This window comes from Parambassis ranga, chromosome 2 (assembly GCF_900634625.1).
Source record: "Parambassis ranga chromosome 2, fParRan2.1, whole genome shotgun sequence".
NCBI classification, from domain to species: Eukaryota; Metazoa; Chordata; class Actinopteri; family Ambassidae; genus Parambassis; species Parambassis ranga.
The window spans coordinates 16,030,641-16,048,346 of record NC_041023.1 but is presented as its reverse complement, the minus strand read 5'-3'; the positions used below and the strand labels follow the sequence as shown (position 1 = coordinate 16,048,346).

The following is a 17,706-nucleotide window of genomic DNA, read 5'->3' as shown; positions in this document are numbered from 1 at the left end:
TGTAAATACTAGCCATAAATGTGTGTAGTTTTACTAGGAGTGTGTTGATCATTTGGAAGTTGTGTGTAAAGCAGTGAGTTGTGTTTACAGTTCAGCAAAAAGAGTGCTGTCAAGTGGATTATATTTATACAATTGCAAATTGTGTGTTACAAAAGTGCAAATTGAGTGTAAAGCAGTTTTTTTGCTTTTAGTTTTGCAAACTCAGTGAGTGATTTTGCTATAACTATTAATATTTTTAGAAATTGTGCTATAAGAATCATTGTTAGTGTTTACAGTTTTTCTGATTGCTTAAACACTAACAATGATTCTTATAGCACAATTTCTAAAACTATTAATAGTTTTAGCAAAATCACTCACTGAGTTTGCAAAACTAAAAGCAAAAAAACTGCTTTACACTCAATTTGCACTTTTGTAACACACAATTTGCAATTGTATAAATATAATAAACTTCACAGCACTCTTTTTGCTGAACTGTAAACACAACTCACTGCTTTACACACAACTTCCAAATGATCAACACACTCCTAGTAAAACTACACACATTTATGGCTGGTATTTACACTATTTTGCCAACTGTCTGGCTACACTGTCACATGTGAGAACAGTTTTACATCATTAGTTCACTTTGCAATCAGCATGAGCTCTGTAAATAAGACACAGGTAAGCTTCAGTGTGGAGAACAATGGAGGGAGAAGGAGACTGAGAAGAGTGAGAATTAGAGGAGGATGAGGACATGAGGAAGCAGGAGGAAGAGGAAGAGGACGAGGAGGTGAAGAGGAAGGAGGAAGGGTAAGAAGAAATAGAATTACTGATGTCATCGGAGCTACAATAGTGGATCATGTGATCAACCATGGAATGACCCTGAGGGAAGCTGGACAACGGGTTCAGCCTGAGCCGCTACAATATAGCAAGCATCATGAGGACATATTGATGAGAATGGGTTAGTACAGTTCCTTCACTCTAAGTTTTTCTCTAATGAGAAAAACATCAATACTGTACATGTAAAACTGAAACTGTTACTCCATAGAATTGCTAGACATCCAGCACCTGGAAGGAGGCATGCGAGGATATGGACCAGGCATCATGTCAGGCCTGGATACGGCACTCCAGGAGACATGTTCGGTGCCTTGGACTAGAAGACATTGCATGTGATGTTGATGAAATTCTGTGGCCGGACCCAGAGAGACAATGAGACTGATTTTCTCTCTCTCTCTCTCTCTTTCAGTGAAATTGTATGTTTTCTAGTGTTTGTTTTGATGTGTGTGAATAAACATTCATACTTGAAATTTGAATCCCTGTGTTTCTATAGAACTATTTATGACAAAAGTTTGACCTCACATGGACAGACCTTGTGCACAGAGAAAGCAAAAGCCAGATGTGTTTTCAGTTAATACCATCAGTGTGTAGTTGGCACATTGTGTGCTTAGTAATATGGTGGTTTGTGTTAACTGTGTGGTACAAAAATACCATTTTTACAAAGGTTTGAAGAGTTAAGCAAGATGTATTAGCTTTTGCAAAAGATCTACAATGTTTTGCTGATTTGGTGTAAGGTTTTTTTATTTGTGTGTAGAGTTTTGCACAAATAGCCAATAGTTACAGAAATGTGCTTAAGCAATCAGAAAAAACTGTAAGCAATCAGAAAAAACTGTAATATAGGTTTCTGTGTCCATAGGTTGTCGCTGCCATCTAGTGGTCATCTGCTGCACTTCCATGATGCACAAATGATCCAGACTTCTGCACTTCAATGAGCTTTATTTTCCCTTCTTTGTATCGACAGGAACATTGGCTAACACTTCATACAAACACAGTACAGTATGTTCCTCTTCATAAATATACTGCTTGCGTTCACTCTCGCTGACATCACAGGATGTGCTTGGGATGACACATAAACAGGTGATCTAGAGATGGACAATGTGCCTACATTTCATTGTGGGGGGGGGGGGGGGGTCATTGCATTTTTGTGCAGCTATTGCCATCAGGTCACAATGTGGATGATATGTGTCACACGAAAAATTGCATATTTAACACCTAACCTACAACTTTCCACCTGAGAAGACAGCCACCACCAACACACGTCTTTGATTTGTCCAAGCGCACAAAAGGAGAGGAGGCAAGGTATTGCTGCTGGGTTGAAGTGAGCATGAGCAGGAAAACCATTTTGTGATAACACAAGCACCATGTGCTCTGAAATACAACACTGCTTTCCTACAAAAAAGGTGGTCTACAATGGATGTAAATAAATAACAGTGTATTATAAAATACATCTTTACTTGTTGTTACCATGCAGTTGCAATCATTGCCATTTTTAAGCACAGATATCTGAACAACACCAATACAACTGATACACACTGAACTCACTGTGCTGTAAGTGCAAGGTTAAAGGGAAGATCCATGGAATTTTAAATACAGCTGTCAGGCTTTGTGGATATGTTGGGGGTTTTGTTCGTGGACAGTGAAATTGAATGATTGAACAGATGGGAGAGAAAATAAAAGAAAACCAAATACGTATAGCTTAATCATACACTACTGCTATTAGTCAGCCCATTCTGTGAAAATGTACAGTTCTCTTAGGTTGTTCCAGGCTATTAGAATGACGATTTGCACCCTCCTGTGACTATATGAATATAATGCAAGACACCTCGTGAGGGGTTTGGGGGTGGGAGGGACTTAATGATGGCGTTGGGTGGGGTAGGGTGGGGTTGGGGTTGGGTGATTTTACAATGTGTGGTTTTTTGAAGTTGCAACTTAAAAACTAGAAATGATTTCTTGTAGTTTTACCATATGTCCCTAGTGTCTGGCATTGTTAATTTTCCTAACACCTTTTACAAAGAAAAAAAAAAAAGAAAAAAAAGATGTCACGTTATTCACCTGTCTTTACACTGTGTGTAGTTAATATAGGTTATCAATTCTTGGAAGAAGCTGATTTATGAATCAAATACAGCCAGAAGTTACAATTGGCATTTCACTACAACAAGGAACAAATCGGTTCCTGGAGTAGACTGATGATGTCATCAGTTAGGAATATCTAAAAATATCACTGAATTAATGTCATACAGTGATTTAACATCTGCTCCCAAGCTGAAACAAGCAGCAACTTCTGGGGCTGAAGAAATAAAGCCAGTGCCAAAGTGTTCAAAACAAAGTGCAGTTCCTCCAATGACCACTCGAGGGTGGCTCCAAAATGGAGTCAGTCTTTAAAGACCATGTTCAAATGTTCAATTTTATGTTCACAGTCTCAAACTTAGCTATTTATTTACAGTCTAAGAGCTAAGGGTGCATCACGACTGGCAGACACCGACAGATAATACACCTGCATGTGCATGTATGGGTGCAATGAGGATGTTTCTAGGAACTGGCTGCAGAAGTTGTGTCTCACGTAGTACATCAAGCAGAAAAGTGATCCTTTATTTGAAATGGATTTTCCCTTTAAGAGCAACTTTTCTTTCTATAGAAACATTAAGTGCTGAGCTCTCGTCCTCCCTCTGTGATACATCAACGCCGATGACGTGTTGTTAAATTCACAAGAATCATAAGAAAGACATAAAGCTCCATCACATCCAGAGTAATCCATAAGTTCCCCTCCCACTCTGGCCCATCTTTGTGATTGTCATTCTCAATGACTCTGAGAGAACCAACCATAGTAAAGCATACATTTATATCACTTGGATCTGACTGTGTTACAGCATGCAGGTTTGGAACAATGTGTGCCTTCACTTAAGAAAGCAGTCATCAGTGCAACGAGGCGAGGCTGGCCCCTTTACGGCCTCTGGCTTTGGAGCCAGAGCCAGTGTCCGGAGAGGTAGGGGGGGCAGGGGCATCAAAGGCAGGGTTGGGAATATGCGAAGCCGCTCGTTTGCATTTCTTGGAGCGTTTCTTGGTGTGATGTGTATGGGAGCTATCACCACGCAAGCTAGCAGTATGGTGGGCCCCACAGCCTTCAGAGAGCTGTGGCGAAGGATCAGAGTTCACGGCGCCTGGGTTGCTGTCCGGGCAGGGGTGAGCTGTCTGTGATTTCCCCTGAGGACATGATGTGGACAGGAGCGGAGAGAGCGCAGCCGATTCCAGCAGTCCTTTGGTTCCCTGTGTGCACTGACAGGTGGGGGGCAGCGTAGCAAAGAGGAGGGGAGGTAGAGACAAGAGACAAGAATTGATGAGAGAAGCCAGTGAAGTTAAGAGGTGTTAAATGGAAGAAGTCACAGCTGTGTTAAAATGAAGGCGAGCTGGCAGTGCATGCAGATGATATGAAGCCAAAGGTTCTGTTTCATGCCACAGACCTGCATATACATGCACGTCACACGTTTGTCTCCAAATCCTTTTGTGGCAAGCTCATGGAAGCAGTAAAGAGAACTGATCACTGGACTCAAAGATGGTGGCATGAGCTCAGATTCTCAGCTTAGATATATATAGTACATAGTTAAAAAATGAGTAATAGAACAGACTGTGAAGTATGACATGATCCAGGAACGAGACGACATCTGTGAATGCTATTTTTCTGTCTAGTGTGACATTTCTGGTGATGTGTTTATTTATGTTGAAACTTATTATCTGGTAAATTGTGGGGAAGATAAAGAGGGATGCTGCTGTTTCTGCTCAGTGGAACATACAACCTGAGGAAAACTTAGTGTAGTGACATCTTTTTGATTTTCATATAGACCTGGTTATCATTCCTCAGGACCTGCAAAATATGTCGACAATTTTTCAAGCATCAAAGGGTCAGAATGGTCAGATTTGGAATGATCACACTTGCCTTTTTTCCCAATTCAGGAACTGCACCCTTTCGAAGGACATAGTCTACAGTGTGTTCAAAGGCTTCCTGTTTATCGCAACACCCTGCACCCTGTCTGATCCTGCCATTTTTTGAATTGCAGTTGATTTTTATGTTGCAATGCCATTAATGACCATTAGGTTGAACCGGTAGTGTTTTGAGTATTGTCAGAATATACCGTTCTCATGTCAGAATGTAGCATTTCACCTAGAGGGTGCTTGGGAGATAAAGTCCCTAAAGACTAGCGGTGAGTGGGATGAGGTCGTTATAGTAATGATTATTATTATATATTATATATACCTCAACCAAGCCATGCAGGAGACCAGCAGCCAGCTGAGGAGACATGCACTGACACTCTTCCGGTTAACTTTCCCTTTCTCTGAAACAGGCTTACCAAGCTCAAGCCTTGCCTTTCCTGCTCTAACAGCGACTAATCAGCCAGTGCAGGACTCAGCAAAATCCAGACATTTCTCCTCCTTGTGTCGGCAGTGGGACACAGGCAGAGACACACCAAATAAGTCAGGACTGGGTGAACACACAGACACAGAGCGTACTTGGAAATAATTGATTATACCTTGATATGTACACAAATGGACAAACAGAACAATGAAAGATGAGTACACAAAGATGATGAGCTGCACAGACAAAAATTTAATCAGTCAATCAATGAAAAGATGGACAAATAAAAACATGGTAAAAGAAAACAAATAAATAAAGAAAGAAAAAACTATTCCTTACACCATCTTCAGAGCACCATCTCTAGACAAGGTTTTACATACTCAGTAACATGACATCAATAGCACATACTTGATGCAAGAATAGTAGGGCTCAGACTGTGGCTCTATTTGAACCTCTGTTATGTTGTGTAAACAAAACCTGCTGTACAAATCTCTAGGTTTCTTTTTATAACCCTAGCTGTCAAGAACAACAAAAGAAATACACTGTGAGGAGGAGGAGGTGGAGGAGAAATGTTTCTCACGCCTGCTCTCATAACTCCCTGAGCTGGCATACTGTACTGCACAGGAGCTAAATACTGACTGAGGTAATATAGAGAGTAATAATAAAACGTGAAAATGTATCCGGTAGTATATAAAAGCTTTAATCAGAATTTCAGCTTTAATGTCTGCATGCTTAATATAGTGACAAAGACAGCAGTCGATTAACTAGACCAGCTCTAGCCCTGATGGATATGCATGCCTGCCACTAATTATGACGTTGAGGTGAGGTGAGTTTGGGTGTTGATGCTATTCTCTGACAAACAAATGGAGCAGGCTATACACTACCCTACAAAACTGTCAGATTTGCACTGCAGTTACAGCTGCTAACAACTGTATTCTCTGAGTAAATACACTGAGGGATTAACATCGGGCAGCAGTCAGATGCTGGGTTAGGCTACAGCAGGCAACAAGGCTTCTCTCAGGCATAGGAGGAGTTTTTGGAGGGAGTTGGGGAGTGCAGACACAGGACGCATGGTAAACCGCAAGTCAAAAACCATTTGAGAAGACCTTCCTACCACGTTTGTCTCGCTTTTGTTGGGCACCTCGATGTCCGCAGCGGCAGTCTGGGCCGACTCGTCTGCAGGGAGGAACCCTCGTCTGTCAATCAGGCTGGAACAGCACAGAGAGAAGACGCGTTTGTTTTGATATTTAGTCATGTGACTAAGGATGCAGTTGGTTTTATCATCGTTTAGTCCTGCTTGCCTATTGTGTGCGGTGTGGCTGTAGATATTTCTCAGTAAAAGCCCTAATAAGAAAACAAAAGTTTCCGCCTTCTTATCATGATAACAGGACGCAAAATATTCACCACAGGTCTGTGAGATTTAGGACTAACCTGGGTGGCATGGGTGCACAGAGCACAGAACAGCAGTTGATAAAGATGTTTCTATGACTGTATGGGTTGGTGACGTCTTCTCCAGTCTTACCCGACCAGGAGCCTTTTATCTGGAAAAAAAAAACATATATGATATAATCTTAAGATTTCACCCCGTTACCTCTCAAATAAATATTCCTGAGGTAGTAAAACCATTTATTTCCTTTGAATATACACTCAACACAACTCAGAAAATTGAAGGATTTAAAGAGGTACTTACATCTTCGTTAGTGGTCAGATTGGAAGCCACCAGGTACGTATGGAAGCCTGAGAGGCCCAAAATGGACCAGACTGAGAAGAAACATATCACCAGCTCCACAGCAGTGGAAGGTTAGGTCAAGAAAAGCCTTAGTATAGACTATCTTCTCTTTGTCTGTTTGAACTAACTGGACTCCAGGGAGCAATATCGATATGTTAGCATTAGCATGAAGCAAACAAGGTCAGTGCAAAAGCTAATTTTATAGTAAAGGATATCTTCCAGGACTCTCCTGAAGAGCAAACACCAAGCCTTTTCCACCTTGAGCCCCTGAAAAAGTAGAAAGAATAACAGTGGTACAGTTAATGAACTTCTAAGCCATTAAAGGAAAAAGTTGTGTTCACAATATTTATGTTATTTTCCTATTACACACTAAAAAAATATTTGATGTGATGTGAAGCAAAACTATATACGCAGCGCTAGATGTGTGGTCACACAGCCGAAGATGAACGCTGTCAGGAAGGAAAGCGACACGATGAAGGTGTAGAAGAAACGGTAGTTGCGTTTCCCGACGCAGTTCCCCACCCAGGGGCAGTGATGGTCGAATCGCTCTGAATGAAGAACAAAGAATTCAGAGCTGGATTTAACAGGGCCATTTACTGTAGCCTTCGTCTGTTGTCTCTTTTTTATTATTTATGGTTGTTAAATGTCACAGTGTCTGTGTGTGTCCACAGCTCACCCACACAGTTGTCGCACAGGCTGCAGTGGGAGGTGCGCGGGGGACGGAACATCTTACAGGTGAAGCAGTACTTGAGCTTGACCACCTGCTGGTTGATGAGGACCTCCTTGGTGCGCGGTGGAGGCCTGTAGCTGGTGTTTCCAGTGTTGTCTGAGAGAATGAAAATTACTTTAGAGAATAGAATGAATTACTGTTTGATTGTCCATCAATAATCAAAATAAACAAACCAGTGGATAATGTCCAAAAAATGTTTCTGTTTCCAGCCCACTCATTGGAAGAATGCAGAAAAATCTGTTAACAAGGTTCGATCAAGAAGACGACTACACAATTGAGCACTTGCACCGTCACCCGATCTGTGTTTTTCTCACTGAAAGCCCCTTAAATATTGTTTTCATTTAGTTTATAAGTTTATAACCGTCTGTCTGGAAAGTAAGATCTAAGTACAGGTTTATTCTGATGATGACTTCTGGTGTTAAAGTCTAAAGTCAGAAGGAAGGAAAAAGCTGTAGAAAAAAACTGGCTGACATGGAATGGGTCGTCAGCTAATGCTGCTCAGCTAGGCCTTCCAGGCTATTCCAGCTGCCATGTCTTTACTCTGTCTGTCTCCCTCTCTCCCAGCCGCAAGTATGAAACCTTGTGTTTGGACTTTGAGTTTTAATCAAACTGTGCACTTATATAGCATATTGCATGAGGTAAAAATCATCCCTTGTTTTTAAAAACAGTTCCAAGCATGCAGCGGTAGATATTACATCACCACAGCCTAAACTTTGGTCTTGTGTAGGAGTTTCCAAGGTGCACACAAAGCCAAGTTTAGACAGTGAAGTCATGATATTTAAGAGAGCCATATGAAAAGGAAGGATAGTATAATAGCTGAAAAACAGACAGAAAATTTAGACAGCAGCTGGTGAGCTTTCTTCCAAAGGCTTAGCCCATATGTGACATTTATTACATGAGTCATGGCAAATTCAATGTTGGCTGTTTCATACGCCGAAGGTTTTATTTGTCAGAAAATGAATGGTGTAAGCTTTGCATTTTTTTCCAGCATGATCTACCTGGAAGTGACTATGCGTGATTATACAAAGCAAAAACAAACCAATATTGAGAGCCACAGAAATGATCTTAATTTAAGTTAACATCAAGGACGCATAGAGATCTCTACTGCCAAGTTTGTCAACATTTAAGCCCATAAAATAAAATAACACTGAGGGTAGACAGCGAACACTTAAAAACTGTAAAATTTAATGACAAAGTCAAGAACACTTGAGATATCTTTTATGGTTACGACCCAGCCTGACTCACCAATCTGTTTCTCAATGTCCGCAGCCTCATCTGGCGTCGCTCTGGGCAGGATGCCGGGGTCAGTGAAGCTGGTCTGGAACAGCGTGATGAGCACAAACACAAAGAGGACTCCCCCGATGACAGGTATGCAGCTGGTCAGGTGTTTGACCAGGAAGGGACAGCTGTAATGACAGAGGGGGGAGGATGATGAATAAACCCGAACGTGCTGAACATATCAAATGCTGTGTGAGATGAAATCTGAACTATACCATGTGTCATGTTACAGATTATTTTTTGTAACCACTGAGGGATTTTCACTTTTAATTAACATTCAGTGCTTTTAATCAGCAGCTAAATCCCTGCAGACCTAACACACTTTTTACTACACAGTGGATCTACTGTTAAATAACTGCAGATAGGCAGAGTGCAAGGGCAAAATGATGGGTCTGATAGAGCTTGGGTGTGTGCTTGCTTTTGGGCAGGTGACATAATGAAATTTGATATTTTGCAATTGTGTAATAGTAAGCAGTGTGCTTTTGAAGGACACCAACAAAAACATTTTATGGATAAATAGGACCTGCCCTAGAGCTCAATTTAGTAATATGTTAATTTGAAGAGACAGCTTGCAGCATCTGTGCTAGAAACCTCTTTCTTATTATTATTTGGACATCAAGTGATGAGTTGTTACATACATTCATCCATTTCAGTAATTAATGCTCTTGTTGTGCGCAATTACGCACATGGCACAGACGCAGTAGCTTATTATTACCCCCTCATAGATCAGCAGGATCAATCGGGAAATAACTGCAACTGACAATGTGGATTTTGTTTCCCACGTCAAACAGGTGAAGTGTCACTAAATGCAAACAGACCACTTTCTGTTGTGCTTTACTCTGTGGCTACACAGACATGGATTTTCCACCTCACATCATGGTTTATGACACTGATGCTGAGCAGGTGCAGGGGACACAGAGAATGAAGTCAGGTGATATGAAATTATAGCAAAGCTGCTTACTCAAATATAAAGAATAAACCACTTGTGACGAGGATGAGGCCCAGAGTGAGGGGCAGGACGCCGCTCTGCCGGGCTACTATGATCCGTCCATCGCAGTAGAAGCGATTCTTTCCGGGGAAAACTTCCCACTTTCTCCTGGGTCTTTTAGTCTCCTTTTTCTTGTCATCTCCCTGATGAGGCGGGGTAGGGGTGGGAGTCGGAAGTGCCTGTGGGTCGATTTGCTGATACTCGCAGTTTTTCATGATTTATAACGAAGTTTGCCTGCTCTGTCCCAATTCGGGCAATCGGGCCGCTCGGCCAGTCACCGACAGCATCACCGACTTCTCTGTACTTGAAAGCAGCCGAACTGAGCAAATGTCATCCCACGGAGAAAACATGCTAATCCTCCACCGGGGGTGTTCACTAAACCCAGAGACTTCATGTCCAAAATTAAATCCATGTCACATCTTCCCACGCATTTACTCTTCTTTAAGTCCGTCACCACAAGGACTTAGCAAAAGCGTTAACGCACTGCCCATCGTTAGCTCTGCCAGCTCATCCAGCTGCGGAGTATTTAACATCAGTAAACCCACAGCCACTGCTAGCTTGTTAGCTTGCTCCACTTGGTCATTTTAGACAACCTTTGTGCTACTGTCGAGCGACTTTAAATTAAATGTAGCACACACTTTGCTGTTTTAATGCATATATCGCTCTTTTATCCAAACACATACGTGACAGACGGCTGTGACGCTGCGCTGGCACAAAACAAGCCGCCCGGTAGCACTGCCGTGCCAACAAATGAAATGTGTTTCCGGTTTCTTTCCAAATAAAAGTCTTCTTACACATTTTTTTTATTCTGAATGTAACCCATCAAACGTCAGGATTTAATAGTCACGTGCCGCAGTGCTCGCACTATCGTGGCTATATTTTTTTTCAAATGTCTTTAAAAAAAGTTTTTTTTCTTTCCAAAATAGTATGCTATCACATCCGGTACGCTGTTTATCCAGCTATTCTGGATAACTTGACGTAGCTTCACTGTGTATGAACGCTGTTGTCAACAGCAGAACCGGAAATTATTAAAAAAAAAATCAATAATGTTTACTCGTGATTTTTGAGGTGTGGTAGTGATAAAAAATGTATTTTTTCCTTTATCGATTCAAATACACACGGTTTATGTGTCCTAATGGTGTGTAAAGCGCTTAAAACAGGTTGGTAGTTAGACTTTATATTATGTTTCTGTTTTATTTTAAGACACTTATAACCGGAAGTTGATGTTCCTGTCGCTGCTACCTGTTGCGCTTCCTCCACCTTGACGCTCAGGTAGAGGGATCGAAAACTTGTCTGGAACTGGATTTTAAGCGCAGACTTTCCATACAGGTCTCTCGAAATGGACTGGAAACGTAAACTTTGAGCATAAAGCGGAGAAGCCGACATCAATTCAGGAGCCAGCTGGCGGTCGCACCGTGGAAACGGTAAGTAATGTTAAGGGGAGAAAATCAAGTCCTCTAATGGAGGAAAGCGAAGCAATGACAAGTCGCCATGAAAGTGAAAACATTTTGTATATTCGATAAGAGTAATGAGATAACGTGTGCCTAAAGTTGACGTGTTAGTGAACTGAGTGATAAAATTAGTATCGAATGATATTTCTGCTTCCCTTGTTAGTGTGTGGGGTAAGCCAAAGGGCTAGCTTACTGTAAACATTTCCCGTCACTGCACGGTACGTCAGACTCCATTTAGGAAAGGGTCAATATAAAGCACACTGTCTTTTCAGATAACTCATACGATAACATAACTAAAGATTATTATTTTAACTCTTTATTTCTTTCTACTTTGAATATAGTAAATACAGGTTTTCACTGCGCATGTGGCTGTCAGAGCTACATATTGTAAACACTGGGAAAAATTTGCATGCAACACATCATGTGTTGCTGTGAGTGAGGAAAAGTCCATGATATACAGTGAATTTGACACATGAATAGATAATTGTCTTTGACTGTCCTCATATAGCCTCCATAAAACCTGTTGGACGACCTTTCCTGCTACCTGGGGATAGTAGTTTCACATTTGTTTCCAAGAGAGGTGCCCTCAGGTGGCTACAAGTGACAAAATGATAACAAGAATGTCTTTTAAGTTACGTCATTTCAACACTGTGTCTTGTTTCTTCTCATGCTTATTCTTATAGTGAGCCATGTCTGCCGGTGGTACAGGCAGTCTGAGATACAGCTCAGACCCCAGCAGCCACAGGGTTGAACGCAGCCGGAGCAGCAGCAGCCAGAGGTCATCATTTTATGAGGAGCGCTGTGTGGACCCAGTGGAAGACAAATTACCGACCCCAGAACCAAAGTCAGTCCACAAAGCTGACTTGAAAGATGCTAACGGGAAGGAGTCAGAGACCATTGGCTTTATTCCTGGCTCAGCTGAAACTTCTGCCGGGACACCAACTTGCAATCCCTGCACTTCTCCGAGAAGCTGTAGGACTTTTATGTGCAGTGTGCTCACCTGCGGCCTGTACAGGGTATGCCAGCGTTCCATCCTTGCTCCATGTCTGGCGCCAAATGAGAGCTCCCCAGATGAACCAGAGAAGGTTAGCCTCCAAGGAGTGAATCCGGGAGAGAATAAAGAACAGGACAACACAGACTGGCTGGAAGATATCCACATCGCTGGAGTCAAAGTGAACAGTGCAAGAGAGTATTTAGATTGTGACGCTGTGTCTTCATCATATGTGCCTCCTCCTAGCAGTCAAACACAGCCCAGCCATTCATCCCTGCATGACTCTATGAGGTTTGATGACTGGGAAGATGGCGAGGAGAATGTGGACTCCCTGATTACTAAAAAGCTGCTGGAGCTATACTCAGAATATCAAATCGAAGAGCTTGCCCGGTGCACCTCAGATTCTGTGTTCCTAAGGAAGAGCAAGACCATCAACCAGCTTATCAATTCACTGGCGGAAGAGCACCAAATGGACGAGCAGGAGGCAGAGTGCCGGTTGGTGCGCGGCATCATCCGCATCAGCACTCGCAAGAGCACAAAGAAGAAGCTGCCCATGTCCAGAATGGAGAGAACCCTGTCAGACAGCGGGAATGAGACGATGAGGGAAAGTCAATCCTTCTCATTCAGCACCCACAGTGAGTATTGACAGTTTTACTCTTTAACTCCACACGTACTGCTATAGAAATGCCATGGGATAACAGTCCTTTTTTTTTCTTCAAGACGACTACAAATCAAATCCAGACATCCAAATATCAGAACAGACCTCCTCTGACAGGTGTGCCAGGGAGATGTGGAGGAACAATGGAGGTGAGAGATCTGCTCTAACTATCTAGTTTACATTATTACACACACCTTTGTTTGATTTAGAAGGAAATGTAACTAGTGTTGTGCCTGCCGCCTACTTGAACACTTTCGCTTTCATTCAATTTTTATATGATCTAAATAGGGCTACATAATATTACATTTTTGTTAATATCCGATGTGCTGATACTGCAGAGTTGCCAGTGCTAGTTCAGACATGTTCACCAAACATTTGTCCACCTAATTGCAGAGAACACGTGTCCTGTAGCAAGAATTATTTAACTTAAATAATAATAAGTTTAATTATAAATAATTAAATTAGGTAATTAAATTAATTTAAGCAATTTCCCCCCGGGGATCAATAAAGTATTTCTGATTCTGATTCTGAAAATTGCAGTGAGGAAGGAAGCCAATGCTGAGCAACTACACTAGCACTTCCTGACACTTTAAAAACCTCCACATGGCCTATATTTGTCCCTCCCTCATCAGCTGAGGACACAGTATTAGTCTGTGTCACCTTATTTGGCTGTTATACCATTCTAAGGCTTATATCTGCCAATAACAATGTCTTGCCAAACTGTATTGCCAACCTAGAACGGATTCTTTTTTTTTATTTGTAACTTTATTTTTAAATATTTCAACTGAGAATAAAACGGCTGAACTTGGAATAGAGAGTGGTGTCAGTTCCATTCTTGACTACTGAAATCAATCAATACATTAATCAGTCATTCAAGCTTAGTTTACATGGAACCATTAAAAAAAAGTCCAGTGCTGTTCAAAGTGTTGTTTACAAGCAGCAAACTAATAAAAGATAAACAGAATGGAATAGTCCACAAATTTAATAGTTGGATAATATAGCAACTGAAATAAGTTGTATAGACAGGAAAGAAATATAAAATAAATAAATAATATATAGAAATATAGAAATAATATGCAATGTGCAGGCCTAAAACATCCATCAATATTAGCAAATACTATGTAAAGGCCAGACCACTAGATGTGTTTTAGTTTACTAGTTGTCAAAAGTCACATTTTGACATGCTGTTGTTTTTATAGTTATTAAGGGGGGGGGATACCTCATGCAGCACTTGCACCTGTTTAACCAGCTAAAGGAGAATGTTGATTTAAAAGATAGGATTTTGAGAAAACTATTACCTGTGCATGCTTTTATGTTCTTTCCCTTGTCTCATTTCCTGTACTTATTTGAGATGCTAATTCATACAAATGAAAAGTTGTTGCTGACTTCCTGGTCACAATGACTTGACTGATGTAAAGATTCTTTGTTCTATTTGAATGAATCTCCACACATACCCTAAATTTTTTTATTTATGCATTGAGATGATGGCCCCTCTCCTCTTTTGTAGCAGCATTCATAACATTACCTAGAATTCAGTCTAAATACATTAAGCAGAATTAAAAGGTTCTTTCTTCTGTCCCTGTGCTCTTGCAGGTCACACTCCTAGCTCTCCAACAGCCTACTCACCCTCTCGCACAGAGACTAATTCTTCAGGTGTCCCACTGATTCGTACCTCTGTGAGAACATGAATCCTGCTGCGAATTGGCCATGTTTGTTTTGTATTTTTTGTTTTTTTTTTTAGTGAAAGGAGACACTACTTGCACAGAAGTCTCTGGCTGAGCCAAGCTCAAAATGTGAAAAATCACATTGTCTGAAGGACTTCAGTGAACTCAGGGCTCTGTGTGTAGATATTTATGGTTAGTAAATATGTGTGTATATTTGAAGGATTGCTGCCCTGCAGGCAAACATCACCAGCAGCTCTCAAAATTGGTAATATGATTAGCCGTCCCCTTGTCCTTGAAGGAGTTGCGGTCTTGAAACCTTACTCATACATACTGTTTTCAGTTCAGTGTATCACATATTTCCAGTTATTGTTTTTATGGTATGCTGTGTATGAGGTGAATGATTTCTTATTTAAGAATACCCAACAATATGCCGGTTGTTTTCATGTCATGCTTCAGGAATTAAATAATGTTTGCTTGAAGTTTTATTTATATGTGCCTGATGGTGAAACTACAGACAAAAACACCTTCACACGTACACACATGCTATTTTAACTTTTTTATTGAAAGGTAAAAAGATTGATGTGCTACTTTCACTTAGCTTAGCTTAGCATAATTTCAGCAAGTCAGCTGACAATATTCTGTTAATTAGCACATTGAGTTTTGTTTTGTACAAAAATATGAATTGGTGAACTGTGGCAGACTAAGTTAATAGGCTCTGCAGTTCATAGCTTTATAATTAGCATACAGACATGAGAGTGGTATCTTCCTCTAAGCATATGTCACAGGAGCTGTTTTACATGTGATATTTCTTTCCTCTTCTCAAAGCAGTTATAACATGAAGTTCATATAAAACGGAAACGTGTAGCTTGTTTGTAGGTATCCATGCTTTCAGTCAGACTTTTTGATGCGTCATGTACTATATAACTTATTAGTGACATTACCCCGAGGTGACTCATGCAGTGTATGTGCGTTGCTTTGTTTGCTCCTGGATCCTGATGGGAATTCGGCCAGCTGATTGAGTGAAATGCGTTTGGCTGCCTGGCCTCCTTATCAGCACCATGTTATGGCTGCTGAGGGTCATGGACTCAGCTGTAGTAACTGAAGTTAACACAATGGGACACTAAAGGCATTTTTAGTGAGTCATTGTGTTGTAATGAAATAGTATGAAACTTGTTGTTGTTCGTTTGTTGCCAAGAAGAATCGAATTGTTAACTGTATCAATCAAGCCTTTTTTTTGCTCTGCATTATTGTAAAGTTCTTACATCATACAATACTATGACTTTCCACATAGTACACATAGAACTTGTCGTTGTGTAACAAACCAATAAACTGAGTGAAGTGAAACTTAACAGTGACATTCTGTGCTTGTTGTTTGGCCACATGAGGGAGACAGAGTATGCATTTCTATCGAGTCCTGCTTCACCTCACACCCATCTTCTTTGACACTTATAGTATATTATATATTTATATGTAAAACGTTTTTTTGTGATTCCATTGGACAAAATAACATCTCTGTTATTAGGTCTAGCATGTTTCTGTTGCTGATGACAGGCTTAAAGAAAAATTCTGTGACCAAGCCATGGTTGATAGTCTGAACAGACAAAGCTGTTAGAAGGATGCGGCTGAAGCGATGAGAGTCCTCTGGGTACAGAAGGTGGACGATGTCTCTGAGAGCTCTCTGAGCCTCCTGCTGGAGGCCTTCGATGAACACACGGGCACTTAGGCCTGGAATAGCTGGACAAAGAGGATGTCGTGAGAAATTAGCACAGCTTGCTAAAATGTGGTAAATGAAATAAATGTGTTTTACCTGGATTAAACAACATAGCACCCTTCAGGTAGGCATATTCCTTTGTACTGAGATTTAGATTCCGGAGCTCGTGCAGGCAGGTTGTCAACCTGTGGACTCCAGCAAGGGTTGGATGGTCGCTTTCGGTGAATCCTGGTCCCAGCAGTATCTGTCTGAGAATACTCGACTGAGGCACAGGAGCCACTTCAAACTCTATCTTCTCTTGTGCCAGCCCCAGAACAAACAAAGGAACCCAACAGTGGCCTAACAGCGATAACTGATCTGCCAACGGAAGCTGACTGAAGGATGGTAAGCTCCTCATAAAGCGGATCGTTTTGAGCAGTACACTGGAGGTGTCCCTTGGGTCCTTGCGACAAACTGTCCTCCTCTGCTCACAGGGACAGTTGTGTGCTGTAGTATTAAACTGCGGTGTGCGGGTGCTGCCGTCTCTCCAGCTGAGGATGTTATAGAGGACGGCGTGAGCATGCCGGACATGGTCACCGGGGCATGCTCTGGATGTGATCTTCTCTTCCAGTGAATGCATCACAAAAGAATTGCATGGTCACAGACTCTGGCCCTATTTATGCAACATGTCACCTGCTGAACGCATTTTCAACCTTGACCCTCTGTGATCCTTTGTGAGTCGCTTCAAAAGAAAAAAAAAACACCTGTGACCCTGGACAGGCAGATCTAGGTTTCTTCCACGTGGAAGCTGGAAGTTGCACACAGCAGCTGCACAGTGAAGCAAAATAAAAGAACTTCCAGGGTGAATGACACTTTTATCAGCTTTACCTCAGGCTGTGCCACTGTATCAATGACTGAAGGGGGTCAATGCACCTGGCCTTTACCCCAGTTTCTGCTTTTTATAGGTTAAGCAGCCGGTTTCAGACTAATAACTTGACTTGTGTGTCATTACGTGTGCACAGCTAAATTTATGATTCTGAAAAGGTTACCAACTTATTGACCTATCTATCTACCAACAGGCCATGTAGGCTACTAACGGATTGTGATAGACTCATTTCTACCCTTTTTCTGCTTGATATTTGTCAGAAAAATGTTTCTCTGTTGCATTTTTGTTTTATTTTGTACTTATAGTAGGAGTTTTATTTTGTGTTTATTTTCTCCATCTCCTCAGTGATTAACTGCCCTGCAATTGTTGTCTCCACCTGCGTCTCATTACTCACACCTGGTGTATGTTGTCCATGTGCTTCCCCAGTGTCTTTGTCAGATCACTTTTTTGTCTCACCTGTTTACCTGCTCTGCTTTT

At 41.4% G+C, this 17,706-nt stretch overlaps 3 protein-coding genes across 3 annotated transcripts; 1 reads left to right on the top strand and 2 right to left on the bottom strand.

Annotated features, from left to right (window-relative positions):
* Nucleotides 1-1,765: 1,765 nt before the first annotated feature.
* On the bottom strand, nt 1,766-10,606 carry zdhhc18b (zDHHC palmitoyltransferase 18b). The gene is made up of 9 exons (XM_028400428.1): nt 9,863-10,606; nt 8,869-9,029; nt 7,570-7,719; nt 7,304-7,441; nt 7,109-7,160; nt 6,855-6,957; nt 6,596-6,705; nt 6,279-6,372; nt 1,766-4,089 (listed from the first exon to the last, which is right to left on the bottom strand). Exons 1-9 carry the CDS (start codon nt 10,102-10,104, stop codon nt 3,730-3,732), a joined length of 1,410 nt encoding a protein of 469 aa, XP_028256229.1. The 5' UTR covers nt 10,105-10,606; the 3' UTR covers nt 1,766-3,729.
* Nucleotides 10,607-11,010: 404 nt separating this feature from the next.
* On the top strand, nt 11,011-15,042 carry kdf1b (keratinocyte differentiation factor 1b). The gene is made up of 4 exons (XM_028400469.1): nt 11,011-11,313; nt 12,024-12,966; nt 13,052-13,138; nt 14,583-15,042. Exons 2-4 carry the CDS (start codon nt 12,030-12,032, stop codon nt 14,675-14,677), a joined length of 1,119 nt encoding a protein of 372 aa, XP_028256270.1. The 5' UTR covers nt 11,011-11,313; nt 12,024-12,029; the 3' UTR covers nt 14,678-15,042.
* Nucleotides 15,043-15,261: 219 nt separating this feature from the next.
* LOC114432449 (nuclear receptor subfamily 0 group B member 2-like) lies at nt 15,262-17,074 on the bottom strand. The gene is made up of 2 exons (XM_028400470.1): nt 16,461-17,074; nt 15,262-16,387 (listed from the first exon to the last, which is right to left on the bottom strand). The coding sequence occupies exons 1-2, from the start codon at nt 16,981-16,983 to the stop codon at nt 16,110-16,112; spliced, it is 801 nt and encodes a 266-aa protein (XP_028256271.1). The 5' UTR covers nt 16,984-17,074; the 3' UTR covers nt 15,262-16,109.
* Nucleotides 17,075-17,706: the final 632 nt, after the last annotated feature.

Coding starts and splice junctions, on each gene's coding strand:
- zdhhc18b (XM_028400428.1), bottom strand. CDS start 10,104: ATGAAAAACTGCGAGTATCAGCAAATCGACCCACAGGCACTTCCGACT. Junction 6,706..6,854: donor ATCTGACCACTAACGAAGAT/GTAAGTACCTCT, acceptor TTTTTTTTCCAG/ATAAAAGGCTCCTGGTCGGG. Junction 6,373..6,595: donor TGTGCACCCATGCCACCCAG/GTTAGTCCTAAA, acceptor GTGCTGTTCCAG/CCTGATTGACAGACGAGGGT.
- kdf1b (XM_028400469.1), top strand. CDS start 12,030: ATGTCTGCCGGTGGTACAGGCAGTCTGAGATACAGCTCAGACCCCAGC. Junction 12,967..13,051: donor CTTCTCATTCAGCACCCACA/GTGAGTATTGAC, acceptor TTTTTCTTCAAG/ACGACTACAAATCAAATCCA. Junction 13,139..14,582: donor GATGTGGAGGAACAATGGAG/GTGAGAGATCTG, acceptor GTGCTCTTGCAG/GTCACACTCCTAGCTCTCCA.
- LOC114432449 (XM_028400470.1), bottom strand. CDS start 16,983: ATGCATTCACTGGAAGAGAAGATCACATCCAGAGCATGCCCCGGTGAC. Junction 16,388..16,460: donor TGCTATGTTGTTTAATCCAG/GTAAAACACATT, acceptor CTCTTTGTCCAG/CTATTCCAGGCCTAAGTGCC.